The sequence below is a fragment of the Lepidochelys kempii genome, chromosome 6, assembly GCF_965140265.1.
Source record: "Lepidochelys kempii isolate rLepKem1 chromosome 6, rLepKem1.hap2, whole genome shotgun sequence".
Lineage (NCBI taxonomy): Eukaryota > Metazoa > Chordata > Testudines > Cheloniidae > Lepidochelys > Lepidochelys kempii.
In genome coordinates this window covers 105634233-105648012 of record NC_133261.1, presented here as the reverse complement: position 1 = coordinate 105648012, position 13780 = coordinate 105634233, and the positions used below count along the sequence as shown (strand labels likewise).

Below are 13780 nucleotides of genomic sequence, written 5' to 3'. Positions count from 1 at the left end.
CTTCCTTGCAGCCCCTTCACATGACCCTGTTGAATGCTCATGAGAATCGCACTAAGGCTGCAGCAGCCACTGCTATGGAAATAACATTAGAGGCTCGCCTCCTACCATTAAATTCAACAGACCCGGCCTGATGATTGTTGATCAAACCACCCACAGCCTTCTCCTCATGGGGAAAATCATGAACCCTGCTGAAAAACAATAATGTATCCATTGTTATACACGTTGCAGTGCTTCTACTAAGTGGTGTGTGAATTCCCATGATTCTGTGCATGTTCAGACCACTAGATACTAGTAATCATAACTGAACTGTAATTAACATGTCATCCTGGACAAATACAATATGAGTGTGACAATTTTTACCCCACAAACAGTTTGATATTTCTTCCCCTGTCAAAAAACAAATTGGAATAAGGAATCTGTTATTCCTGCTCCAAAAAGCTTTGTTGGCTTAGAAATTAGATTCGTGTCATGGAAAACTCAATTACCCAATCTCTGATAACCAAGGAAAAGGCCTGGTAAGGAAATGATATTTGACATACAGTGCACATTATCAAAATAACCAGTCCTACTACCAGAGTCCCCCTGGCCTGCACAAGAAAATCCCTTCCACTTGCAATACAGAAATAAACACAGTGCACCCCATGTCCTATAACTCACTCTCTAATGCAGCTTTACCATGAGATTATAACAATATTGTTTTCCCACAGGGGGTATTTTTATTATTTATGTAAATGAGGAAATGGTTAGCACTAAAGAGGTGGGGTTATTAGGTTTATGTACTTTTTTGGCAAATTTCAGAGTAATAGCCGTGTTAGGCTGTATTCGCAAAAAGAAAAGGAGTACTTGTGGCACCTTAGAGACTAACCAATTTATTTGAGCATAAGCTTTCGTGAGCTACAGCTCACTTCATCGGATGAATACTGTGGAAAGTGTAGAAGATCTTTTTATATACACACAAAGCATGAAAAAGTACCTCCTCCCACCCCACTCTCCTGCTGGTAATAGCTTATCTAAAGTGATCACTCTCCTCACAATGTGTATGATATTATATTATGATATAATGTATGATAAGTTGGGCCATTGGCCCAACTTGATTATCATACACATTGTAAGGAGAGTGATCACTTTAGATAAGCTATTACCAGCAGGAGAGTGGGGTGGGAGGAGGTACTTTTTCATGCTTTGTGTGTATATAAAAAGATCTTCTACACTTTTCACTGTATGCATCCGATGAAGTGAGCTGTAGCTCACGAAAGCTTATGCTCAAATAAATTGGTTAGTCTCTAAGGTGCCACAAGTACTCCTTGTCTTTTTTTGGCAAACATTCAGCAAATAATCTTGTGTATTCAGTATACAAGACAGCATCTCACTCATACCCTTTTATCACACTCAAGGTTAGAGCTGGTTAAAAATCCATTTCCTTAAGAAGCAAAATGTTTTGCATAAATATATGGAGTTTGGCATTTTCATCAAGATTTCTCAGGTTCAGGATGGAATTTCTAGTCACAGTATGATGAGAGCAGCACATCCCAACCAAGACCAGTGACTAGGGTACTTGCCTGGAATATGGGAGAGCCAAGTTTAAGTTCCTGTTCCAATCCATCTGTGGTAAGTACCCTGAGCTGGTGGCTATTCTAGGGTGTTTGCTTTTTGTGAAATTTTTTGAAATGTTTAATTTTTGTTCTGCATGGGAACAAAAACAAATGTAAAAACCTCAATATTTTTTTTTAAACACAGAATTATTGTTTTCTAGCCAGCCCTACTCAGGGGGCATTTCCTTATGCATTCCTGTATAGCTAAAACACTCTGGCAAGTTTTATATTGTCCATAAGGTAAACTGTGAGGATATTTAACTAACACATATGAGAGGCACATGCAAAGAAATCAGCCCAGGGGTGGCAGGTCTATGATGGCTTCAATTCACCCTTGTACCCTCGCAATTCTGGGATATTCAAGTGGTGGAACTACCTCCAGTGTACAGCCCTGGTGGCCTATCTAAGTCACAGCACCCTAACCCCGGGCTGCCTGGAATCGCTACACTGCTGAGTTCTCACCCCAACAGACTCCTCCAAACCTCAGCCCAGGCCTTGGCAATGCCCTCTATATGAGGCTTGAGAGGGGAAGTTCTTAGAAGGCAACTTTAAGGCTGTTTTCTGGTATGTCTGCACCAGAAGAATTCATCCCCATCCGGAAACAGGAGTTTAGAGCTCTGTTAAGCCATTCTGGCCCTTTTACCTAGTTTAAGGGAGTTGGAGCAATGCTGAGGATGTCATCCATTAAACGTTAATCTCACTGATGCCTTGAAGTGGCAGGAATAGAGCTGGTTTATCTCTTCCCCTTGCCAGCAGCGCTTTGTAATTAAACAGACACATAAACACTCCAAAGAGGTATGCAGTGTAAATTGGTCAAACTTTCTTTGCTGTCACTCATACAGCAGAGAGTATGGTTTTACCCTTGCGCATTCGTATAAATACAAAATATGTTTGTCACCATTAACACCCATTGGAAGACACCTGATGAAAAGATACAAAGGGAAGACGAGTAAAGAAACATACTGATATGTCATTGTAGGGAAAGAAAGAAGTGAAACTGTAGAATAGCCAGTAGTCTGGTGGTTAAGGCCTAGGAGGTGAAAGACTAGGGATCAAATCCCTTCTTCAAACCAAGCAGATCAGGGAGTTGAGAATAGGTTTCCTCTATCCTATGTGGGCACACTGAGCTACTAGCTTATTGTTGTAAATCTAGTCCTAAGTGACTTACAAGCACAATGCCTGAAAGCCCCATCCATAATCTATAACAACCAGAGTCATCATTTGAAATATAGGCCTGATCCTGCAAACTCGTCTCACTAAAGCCAGATAAGAGCTGGCCTAAAGTAGTTTTATTGAATTATAGTTGTTATTGTTCCAATGTGTTTGCTCTTGTTAATAATATGGGGGATTTCACTAATGAGTAACGAGATGGTTGCTTTTATAAAAATTGAAGAGGTCCAATGTTAGAGATCTGGTGTAAAGGAAATCAGTAATTCCAGTTCTACTCATATTAAAAAAGATTGATTCTTACAGCTAACATGAGCAAGGATTCATGAAGGACATGCTTGCTGAGGATATTAGAAAACTGACCAATCCACTACAGTGGAAAAATTCGGCAGAGGAAGAGTCCATGTGAAACCTCAACAGGTTGAGGGTGGTGTCTCTTATCTGCATCCTCCTTTCAGCTGCAGATTCATGTGAGAGAAGTGCAGGATGCAGCATGTGGTCCCAGTGTAAGATTGGGGATTCACAGGAAAGTCTGGCTTCAGCCATGTAGGTCTCCAATCAAGCCATACAGAAAAGTCCCTTGGTCCAGATTCCAGGATCCCTGAAAGAGTGGCTGACGCCTGTGCTGTCATTGGCTCCCCCACCACAGCTGTATACTCTGACCCCTCCTGGTTTAAACATGGTAATGAGCTTTATGGCTTTTGTGCTTTGGAAGTGCATGCTGGGATACTCACCTCCAACGTGTGTTTGCACAGGGAGGCTTACAGGCACATAGAAATATCATAGCCACAACTACCCTCTAGCTGGACTGCATGACCCTTGGCTTTAGTCTGCTCTTTGTGCATAGATGGTGGGCCCAGGAACCTAGATGTCCAGGAGCTGTAGCTCACGAAAGCTCATGCTCAAATAAATTGGTTAGTCTCTAAGGTGCCACAAGTACTCCTTTTCTTTTTGTGAATACAGACTAACACGGCTGTTACTCTGAAACAGGAAAACTAGCTTCATCAGCATTTTGTCTGACCTCATTGATAATTTTACTTTGACCTATGTAATATTTAATAAGGGGGCAAGGTGCTTAATACTGTTCAACAGTATAAATAACGGAGCAAGGAGCAGTGCAGATCAGATAGATACAGCTGGATCCTTCTGAATGTACTGTGAGTACTATGTTCATTTTTCCTTAAAGACACTGTGTTCATGTTATAAGGAGTTTAGTTTATAGGATCATTTCATTCTCCTGTGGGTGATTCTGTAATGGCCGTAGAGAACAATCTGCTCTGAAGCATGGCCTGTCTTATGCAGTCACTCAGGGTAACAGCAGAAATTGGTACCCTTGTGAGGTGGTGCTCTGACTAAAAGTCAAACACTATTTAATGGTAAATGTTGAAGAATAGTTCAGTGCAGTCCCTAAAGTGTGGCTATACTCTGAATAGTGACTGTAAAAAGACATTGTAGGGCCGCATGTTTAGCAGACCACTGGCTCCAAATCAAATGTGCTCAGTTTACAAGGAATGTTTTTTTCCTTGTAAACTGCTAGCCCTGTAAAATCATACAGGCTGGAGAGTCAGGCTGAGCCTGCTCCCTGTTAGGGCTCTCTGTCATGCAAGCCACCCCAGATTGGGGAGGGAGGTTTGGGAAGGATGTTGCTGCACAGATAAAGTACGTTCTGAAGCCCAAGGAGGGACACAGCTGTGAGTTACTCTCCTTGTACATCTTGGAGTTCCAGTAGCCACACCGTCTGATAACTGGTCAGGTTATTGAGGTTCAGGAGTGGGAAGGGGTAACTGCTTCAACAGGTAATGTAATTGCTGAGCTGTGAGAGTGGCCCTGGAGTGACTCTGCCCCCTGTGCGGGAGGATTCCTTTACCATTCTTTTCACAGAGCTCCCCAGTCCTAGTTACCAGTTTGTGTGCTTGCATGGTAGATGTAGCCCTATAGATTAAGGCAGGTGGATAGGCCTTTGCAACTAATGCCTGTGAATTTTAGAACTCGGGCCTTTTTTCCCCCTTGAAAGAAACCTAGAAGTTGTGGGCTTGTTTCCAAAAACATTTCAAAGAGTCTGTGTGAAACTGCTGCATATGCCCACAGTTACTGTGCTTTGGTTTGCAGAGAAAAACATTGAGAATTCATGTCAGTTTTGCCTCCCTGTTTCAGTCAGAAAAAAAAAAGGAAATGAGAAAAAAAATCAAAACATCTTGTTTCAATGTTTTCTAAGCAAAACATTTAGATTTTTCAGTTTACAACAGCTTTGTTTCAAAATGTACTTTAATTTTATTATTAAAATATTTAAAATGCTCAAAATCAGACAAGAACATCTTGACCGGGAGCCATTTTTTACAATTTTGACTTGCTGAAAATTTTTTAAAAAAATTATTTTTGGTTTGAATTGCCAGTGAAGCACACACACACAAAAAATCTGTTGTTTATGCAGATCCAGTTGCTGGGGTCATGGATCTCCACTATTCCAATGTGACACTTGTATGAGATAGAGTAGCCCAGCTGCTACTCTAACCCATATGTGGCCCAAGTTGGTTCTGATTCAGGGAGCTGTAACTAGCTCCCCATGACTGTTTGCTTCATATGTCACAAGTGGGGCTCAGGAATAGGGGAGAACTGAGCCCAGTATGGTTTTTATTGTTACAGAATCATTAGAAAGGTTTTGATATAGCTGTGCTGTTATAGAAAGACAAACATAATTTGATATGCACCTTTTTACAAACCTATTAATACTAACAAACATGATGGTTCTTAAAGACAAGGGTGGGTGAACTGTTTCAGAGGAAATAAACTGTTCCAGACATGGTCCCTCTCTGTCCACTCTATTCAGATTCAGATTAAAAATGTCATGCCTACCTCACTTGTTCCCTTTCTCTGACTTCAAAGATGGACATAGCTGTCTCACATCTGACTGTCTAATAAGGCCAATCCCCTTTCCTTTCCATAAGCCTCCAGTTTCTTGAAGGCTTACTGACTTGAAGGGAGGTGGGGAGAAATATCTGAGAATTGCAAGAAAAGCAAGGGGAAGGACCCTCTCTAAATGCATCAGTAATAGCAGAGTGAGACAACAGGAAAAATAATATCTGGAAAATAATCACTAGGTCTAATTTTACATGGAAAAAGAACAATTTCATTACACTAGTCCATAGATATAATGACTTTCATTCTTTCTTCATAGAGTTGTTCCAAAGGAAAATGAAGCCAACCCTTTATCTGTGTTTGTTACTTGTTGGACTTCTTGCAGTTGTCCATTGTCATGATGACCCTGACCACCATGATGACACAAAGGCCCAGGAACATCATCCCAGTGTTGAAGGAAATCCTAAAAGCAAACCACCAGCTTGTTCCAAAATAGCTCCCAGCAATGCTGACTTTGCACTTAGATTCTACAAGCAGGTTACATCAGATTCAGTTGAGAAGAATATTTTCTTCTCTCCTTTGAGCATCTCCACTGTTTTAGCCATGGTGGCTCTAGGTGCTAAATCAACCACACTGACTCAGATTCTGGAAGGACTCGCCTTTAACCTGACAGAGATTGAGGAGAAGGAGATACATGAAGGTTTTCATGATCTCATTCACTTGCTAAACCGTCCTGACAGTGAGGTCCAGCTGAATCTGGGGAAATGCCCTTTTTGTTGATGAGAAACTGATACTGCTACAGAAGTTTTTGGATGACATCAAAAGCTTATATGACGCAGAAGCTTTTCCCAGTAATTTCCAGAATTCTCCAGAGGCTGAGAAAGAGATCAATGATCGTATAGAGAAGAAAACCCATGGGAAAATTGCAAACTTAGTCCAGGGTCTTGATCCACTCACTCTAATAGTTCTTGTCAACTATGTTTACTTTAAAGGCGAGACATGTTATACCAATGACTACTTATTGACAATATAAACTTTCAGTGTCTGATTTGTAATCTGAAACAAAACACAAAAATCCCCAATCATTTTAAAATGTATTTAACAGATTGTTAGGCCTATTGAAAATAATTATGTCTGGAAAGCTTTTCCAGGAGGATTATATGAAAAAATGTCAAAACTTGGTATCTGCCATTAGGCCCCTTAAGTCATAATTAGGCACCTAAATGTAAGTGGTGACATTATTAGAACTACTAGACTCTCTTTGAAGTCAATGGGGGCTACAGTGCTCAGGATATCTGAAGACCAGGTCAGTTGTGACTGGCTTTATGTATTCATGTTTGAAAAATTTGTTCTGCCATTCATTTCATGATCCAATATGAAATATGCAGAAAAATTAACGGCTAAGTCTCTTCGTGAATTGTTGTAATCACATGCACGTTCTCATTTTGGTAGGAGATGGTGGCCGTACACCTATCAGATTATGGGGACTTCTTGCGCTGTTATATAAGGAGAGAAAACAGCACCTATCCATTCTTTGCAAAAAAGAGTAGGGACATTTTCTTTAAAATCTTGCAGTATCTGGAATCCAAATTGAATGTGTATTTGATAAACAACTTTACTTAGTGATTTGTCAGATATGTTGAGCAAATGTACACAGAACACATGAAAAGGTGATTTTAAGGCCTGGAAATCAACCTCTTAAAATGGAATGGTATTCAGCTGAACAGTAACTACCTCCTAAATCTTGTTAAAGTTGTGGGAAAAAAAATCCTGGTATTTTAGTTAATCCTATCAAGGGTGGGGTGATTCTGTTCTCAATATAGCAATGACTGAGTCATGATGATTTAAAAGTAAATTAGAAAACAGCGTAACCATTATCTTCTATGCAAGACCAGACTTGAGTGGGTGTCTCAAGCATTGCCCTGGTAATGTGTAGTGGAGGGAAAGGATGGTGCTATGGCTAAAATATGAGTTCTGATTCCACCTCTGTCACAGACTCGCTGTGCAACCTTGGGTATGTCACATAAGCTCACTGTACCTTGGTTTCTCCATCTGTACTGTGAAGATAGTAATACCTCCTTTGCAGGGGTGTTCTGAAGCTTAGCTCCTTAATATTTTTATAGCTCTTTCAGAGGCTTTAAGCTATGGAAATGCAAATAATTTTGTATTTAATTTGTGAGATTTAGTCCAAAACTACTTGTTCTAGAAATCACAAGAGAGAAATCATGTTAACAGCTGCTCTATTTATGGAGACACATAAGCTATCAAAGGAAAAATATTCTCCCTTTTTCTCTTCAAGAACCTAAATAACGATGCATTGCAACACCTAAATTCCCCATGTGAATCTTGCTCTAAAAGTTTAAAACTCATAGAAAAAAAAACATTAATTACCTGTAAATTGTCAGAAAGCAGCCTCATGTGGAACTGCCTCAAAAATACAACTCAGAAGAAAATAACAGGATTACTTAATTTCATTTCATGGTTTTCTTCAGAACTTTTAACAGCCCATACAAAGTCTCAACACATTAGAGGTGCTCATTATACTATTGAAAGAGTCTTACTAACATGATGGGAAACAAAAATCCCCTTAGGAAAATTGACTTTGAGTTACCTTGAATCTATAAATATAGATTCATTATATTTGATTTAGTGTGGTTTATACTAATAAATCCTCTTTCACACTATAGTCAATTGCATTCTTTCACAGCCTACTGGAAAAATCCTTTCAGCGATTCGCTCACCCATAAAGCAGACTTTTTTGTGGATAGGAAAACATCATTTAAAGTAAATACGATGACCCGAGATGGATATTATAACAGTCACTATGATAAGGAGTTGTCTTGTCAGCTGGTGGAAATACCTTATAATGGAAATGCTACAGCATTATTTATCTGCCTGATAAAGGAAAAATGAAGCAAGTGGAGGATGCTCTGTTGAAAGAAACTGCGTTTAAATGGGTAAAATCACTTGAACAAAGAAAAGGAGTACTTGTGGCACCTTAGAGACTAACCAATTTATTTGAGCATAAGCTTTCGTGAGTTACAGCTCACTTCATCGGATGCATAAGTGAGCTAGCTGTAGCTCACGAAAGCTTATGCTCAAATAAATTGGTTAGTCTCTAAGGTGCCACAAGTACTCCTTTTCTTTCTGCGAATACAGACTAACACGGCTGCTACTCTGAAACCTGTCACTTAAACAAAGGTAATGCTTATTTTCTGCTTGGATGTTTTACTGTAGATATAGAATAGAATCCAAATTGTAGACAAAATTAAACTAGGTGCCACAGTATCATTATATTGGCTCATTGGAGGTTTCAGGGATGCAATGGCCATAAAGAACAAAACAAAAATAAAGCTGTGATGCTTTTTACTTTCAACAAGTAGGCACTGCCATAGAAATCAGGATGGTCTTGTGGTTAAGGGACAGGACTGAGAGTCAGGAGATCTAGGGGCTATTCCCATTTCTGCCAGAGACTTTCTACTTATTCTTGAGCCCTTACCTTTACACTGCCACAGTTACACCATCCTTAAAAAGGTGGAGGATGACATCTAGCTGCCATTGTAAGACTTAACTCACTGATATTTGTAAAACACTTTGACACCTTGGCTGGGACTCACGCTTTTGTATCAAATGACAAGATAAAAAAAACAGGGTAGGCCTGATTCTGATCTCACACCTATTTTACAGTGGTGTCACTCCATTGACTTCAGTGAGTTATTCCTGATTCTCACTGATGTAAGTGAGAGCAGAATCAGGTCCAGGGAATGTGGCTATAATGTCTGCCTGGAGTTCAGCAGGCTATTCCACACAAAGACTTGATCTGGAAAAATGTACGCTAATTCAGCAGGAAAAAATAATCCAAGATACAGATGTTCAAAGGGAGGGAGGTAGCTGGAAATCAGTATTGCTGAAGACAATGTAGGTGAGAGCAGAAAGAAATGAGAAATAAATTTGCAATGTGAGGTGACAGCAAAAGTAAACCAATGTAATATTGAGCTGCATATGCAGAGATTCCAGGGGCTACAGAGCACTGCTGAGATTGCGTGTACAGTGAAACATAATTCAGTGCTGGGCACCTTAATTCCAGAACTATGTCAATGAGTCTTGGGAAATCAGAGAAGTCAGAAAAAATAAACAGTGATTGGAGAGAAGAATTTTAAGAGGAAATGCATAAATATGCACAATGCAGGCAAATGATGACTAAGGCTGATGACAGCATTGTAAATACCCATGGGAATTTATTGGGCCCAATACAAATTCTACTTGTTCACCATTTATCATGATGCAGGTGTTGATATTTTACTTGCACACCCCAAATTTCATTGCTCTGGGCACACAGAGAAATAGCAAACATCAAGCAGAGACAGGAATTGCTTAGTGATACAGGCTCTGGTCCAGCATCCTTAAAATCAATGGGATTTCTGCTGTTGATTCAGTGCCTGCAGCAGCAAGTAGTAGGAGTGGTAAGCAAAGGAAAATAATTAGGCGTGAAATCAAGGAAAAGAAAATGTAATCCAAATATCATGAAACATTACTTAACAAAGAGGCCTGAGGAAGGGTCTCCCTAAGGCAGTGTTTCCCAAGCTTGGGACGCCGCTTTTTCAGGGAAAGCCCCTGGTGGGCTGGGCCGGTTTGTTTACCTGCCGCGTCCGCAGGTTCAGCCGATCGTGGCTCCCACTGGCCGCGGTTCGCCGCTACAGGCCAATGGGGGCTGCGGGAAGCGGCGCGGGCTGAGGGACGTACAGGCCGCCGCTTCCCATAGCCGCCATTGGCCTGCAGCGGCAAACCGCGGCCAGTGGGAGCCACGATTGGCTGAACCTGCATACGCAGCAGGTAAACAAACCGGCCCAGCCCGCCAGGGGCTTTCCCTGAACAAGCGGTGTCCCAAGTTTGGGAAACACTGCCCTAAGGACATGACAGAATTTTAAAAAAGAATTAGAACTGGACAGGATAAAGAACTCAAATGTATATTGTAAGGTCGAAACCTTCATTGTCAGGGAGCAGGGCAGGGGGAATAGACAAGATGGCCAAAATGGGTGTTTTCCATCTCCAACTTCTTTGATTCCTTGCCATGAACAGTAATAGTCTGTTGAATAAAGATATTGATGCAACCTTATGGAATGGATGTTTTGGAAAGGAAGCAATTTCTCAAGTGTTCCTCACTGCCCAGAAGAATGATCAGAGGGATTATGAGAAGTCTCATCTCTTCAATAGATTCACGATCCTCATGTACTATTCCAAAGAGGGAAAACCAGAGACTAGTATCAGGCTGTGTAACGGGTTTAGAGGCTGAGCCGATAGGAAGGCGGCAGGTGGTTAGAACATCCCCCCTCTGTCCCATTGGGCTGTAGAATAGCTGCAGAGCTGCTCCATAAAAACACCTTTCAGACTCATGCTCAGTAAGCTCTTGGGTGCCCCCCCCAAAGGGTGAGAAATAGGAGAATCCATGCAGTGGCAAGTCCCTCCATCCCAGATGCTGCACCTCAGGAGGAACCCAATCCTCTGTACTGCTGTAAAAGGAATTTGCACTGAACGGGGTTGTTTACTATATAGAGGTACCACATCCCTACATGGCCCTCCCAATTCAGCCTCACGCTTCACGGAAGAATGGTGTCAGTTATGTTGACAAGGGTTTCTCTACAGCCAGAGCACTGGGGACTGGATTTGCTCCCAAAAGAACGTAAAAAATGCCAGTGGACTTCTTGGCATTCCCAAGAACTATTTCAGGCATCGCTATCTAGCAGGTACTCCACAGGGTTATCTTATATTGCCTTCAACAGAAGAATAGAACTGTACATTCCAAAATTTTCGATTTTGGGCTCCTATGACATCAAAGAGATATTCAAGAGATTGGGTGTGATCGATGTATTGGAGGACCATGCTAATCTGTCTGGAATCACTGAGAATCCCAGGCTGAAGGTTTCAAAAGTAAGTTTGTAAACAGAGGTGGTGTAAATGGATTTGTCTGCACCTAAATCACCCTCACCCTGGGCAGTGTCTAAGCTATGTTCAGTACAGCTTGGCATATGGTCATCATTACCCTCATGCTATTTTTAAACACTGATAACTATGGAGCTGGTAGATAGGTCATAAATATGGATACAATTTTGTCACAGTAAAATTATGCATCATTCACAGCACAGTCATGGTAAAAAATAGGTAATTTTGCACAATGGTCAGAGCAACAGTGTGGACCCTGCTGATGCACAATAACAGTTGTTCGTTCATCTTTGAAATGGGACGAAGTCGAAGCAAACTAACAAACTGTTAACCCAAAGCAGTTGATCAAAGTGAATTAACCACCTGTTTGTGTGGACCCTGCTGCTGGGCATTGACAGTTGGCTAAATTACTTTTGTCAGCAACTGTAACATTAACAGTTCATTAGTTCACTTTTATCTATTCCCATTTCAAAGAGGACTAGATCAAACTGAACTAATAAACTGTAATGCTTGGCAGCAGGGTCCATATAAATGTTAAAATTCAAGGGACCACAAAACGTCATCACTGTCCTGGAAAAGTTGAAATAAAATGGCAAAACTCAGATTTCTTGACAGTGGTGACCAGAGTGACATAATCACATTCTTAGTCATAAACTAGAGCAGCCTGATGGTTATTCAAACTCAGGCTGTCTATTGAGAGGCCCCCAAGGGGCCTTCCAATGTCAAGGGCTCACTGGGCATAGAGGAACTTTAGCCATGCCGCTTATCCCCAAGACTTGCGTCTTAGGACACAGGCTGGGAAGACTATCCTGAGATTCATTCATCAGCTGGTTATGATGTCATCAGTTGCTGAGGATTTGGCCCATTGTTTTAAAATGTGTATATTTTATAACTATAAATGACCTAATCCTGCTCCCGTAGAGATCACTGGCAAGACTCCCAGTGCTATTAATGTAGGCAGGAGTGGACCTGAGAAAAGCTATCTTTCCTAGAAAGACGCAATAACTTGCTCATCACAGATAACGTTTGTTCATTACATCTAACACTGTGGTAAATTTTTAATATTTCCAGACACTATGAAGACACATGAGTGCACACAGAAAAAGAGTTTAACTATTACTGACAACTAAAATATAATAACCCACAATAATCTCCAATTTAAACCAACATTGGCAAAGAATATACTTTAGATCACATTAGGCACAATACAGAGAGTTCCAAATACAGAACTTTTTACAAAGAAATCAATCACTATTTGAACTTAGACATATGAATGGATACCTGGAGCTCAGCTAGCTGGTTCCTTTCTCTCTGAGGTCATCATTTCTCCTGAATCTAATCCAATTTTCTGCTGTAAATTAATTCTTCACTAGACATCTATTTCAGATTCTGAGAGACTATTCGTCTGTGCTGAGGAGTAGTGAATAGGAGATACCCTTTGTAGTGATTTGATTCTTCCAGCTCAGTCTTTTAATATTGATGCACCTAACCCTGCAGTACTTACTTACACAGACAAAGCTCCTAATGAACGCATTGGGAATGCTGTCTGTATTTCTTCCATTGTGCTCCATCAGTCCTGCTCTTATTGGGCCCATGTCTTAACAGCTGATTTTCCAAAGAGCTCTGGTTTAAAAGTGAGCGTGTTCATTTTCAACCACTGCCCACTTTTCTGTGCTTAGACTGTAATGTTTGCTTCGTTTCCTTGCAGGCTGTTCACAAGGCCCTGCTGAATGTTCATGAGAATGGCACTGAAGCAGCAGCAGTCACTGTCATAGAAATGGTTCCTACATCTCTTCCTCCGGTCATTCAATTCGACAGGCTCTTCCTGATGATGATTATTGATCGAAGCACCGATAGCTTGCTCTTCCTGGGGAAAATTGTCAACCCTACTGAAAAATAATCCGTCACTGCTGTACATGTCATACCCCTTGTACTTACGGCTGGTAAATTCTGATGTGCTCATGTACATCAGCTGACACTAGTAACTATATAAAAATGTTGATTAACATATATTTCCAAACAAATAAAGCAGGAATGTGATAACTCCTTACCTACAAGCAGCCTGGGATCTCTTCATCCACTAGAAAGCGATTTGTGCAAAGAGTTACACTGTTACCCACCCCAAAGTCTTTGTTGGTTTAGGATTAAGTGGTTTTTTTTTTAAAGTGCTAAGCCCACCCACATCCTGGAAAAACAAGGTAAACGTCCAGTTGAGGGAACCATAT

At 40.8% G+C, this 13780-nt stretch overlaps 1 protein-coding gene across 1 annotated transcript; it reads left to right on the top strand.

Annotated features, from left to right (window-relative positions):
- The first annotated feature begins 5951 nt into the window (after positions 1-5951).
- Positions 5952-13455, top strand: LOC140913904 (alpha-1-antiproteinase-like). The gene is given in 6 exon segments (XM_073350712.1): positions 5952-6374; positions 6376-6607; positions 8323-8502; positions 8505-8590; positions 11394-11543; positions 13264-13455. Coding segments are annotated over 6 exon segments (1263 nt in total).
- The last annotated feature ends 325 nt before the right edge of the window (positions 13456-13780 follow it).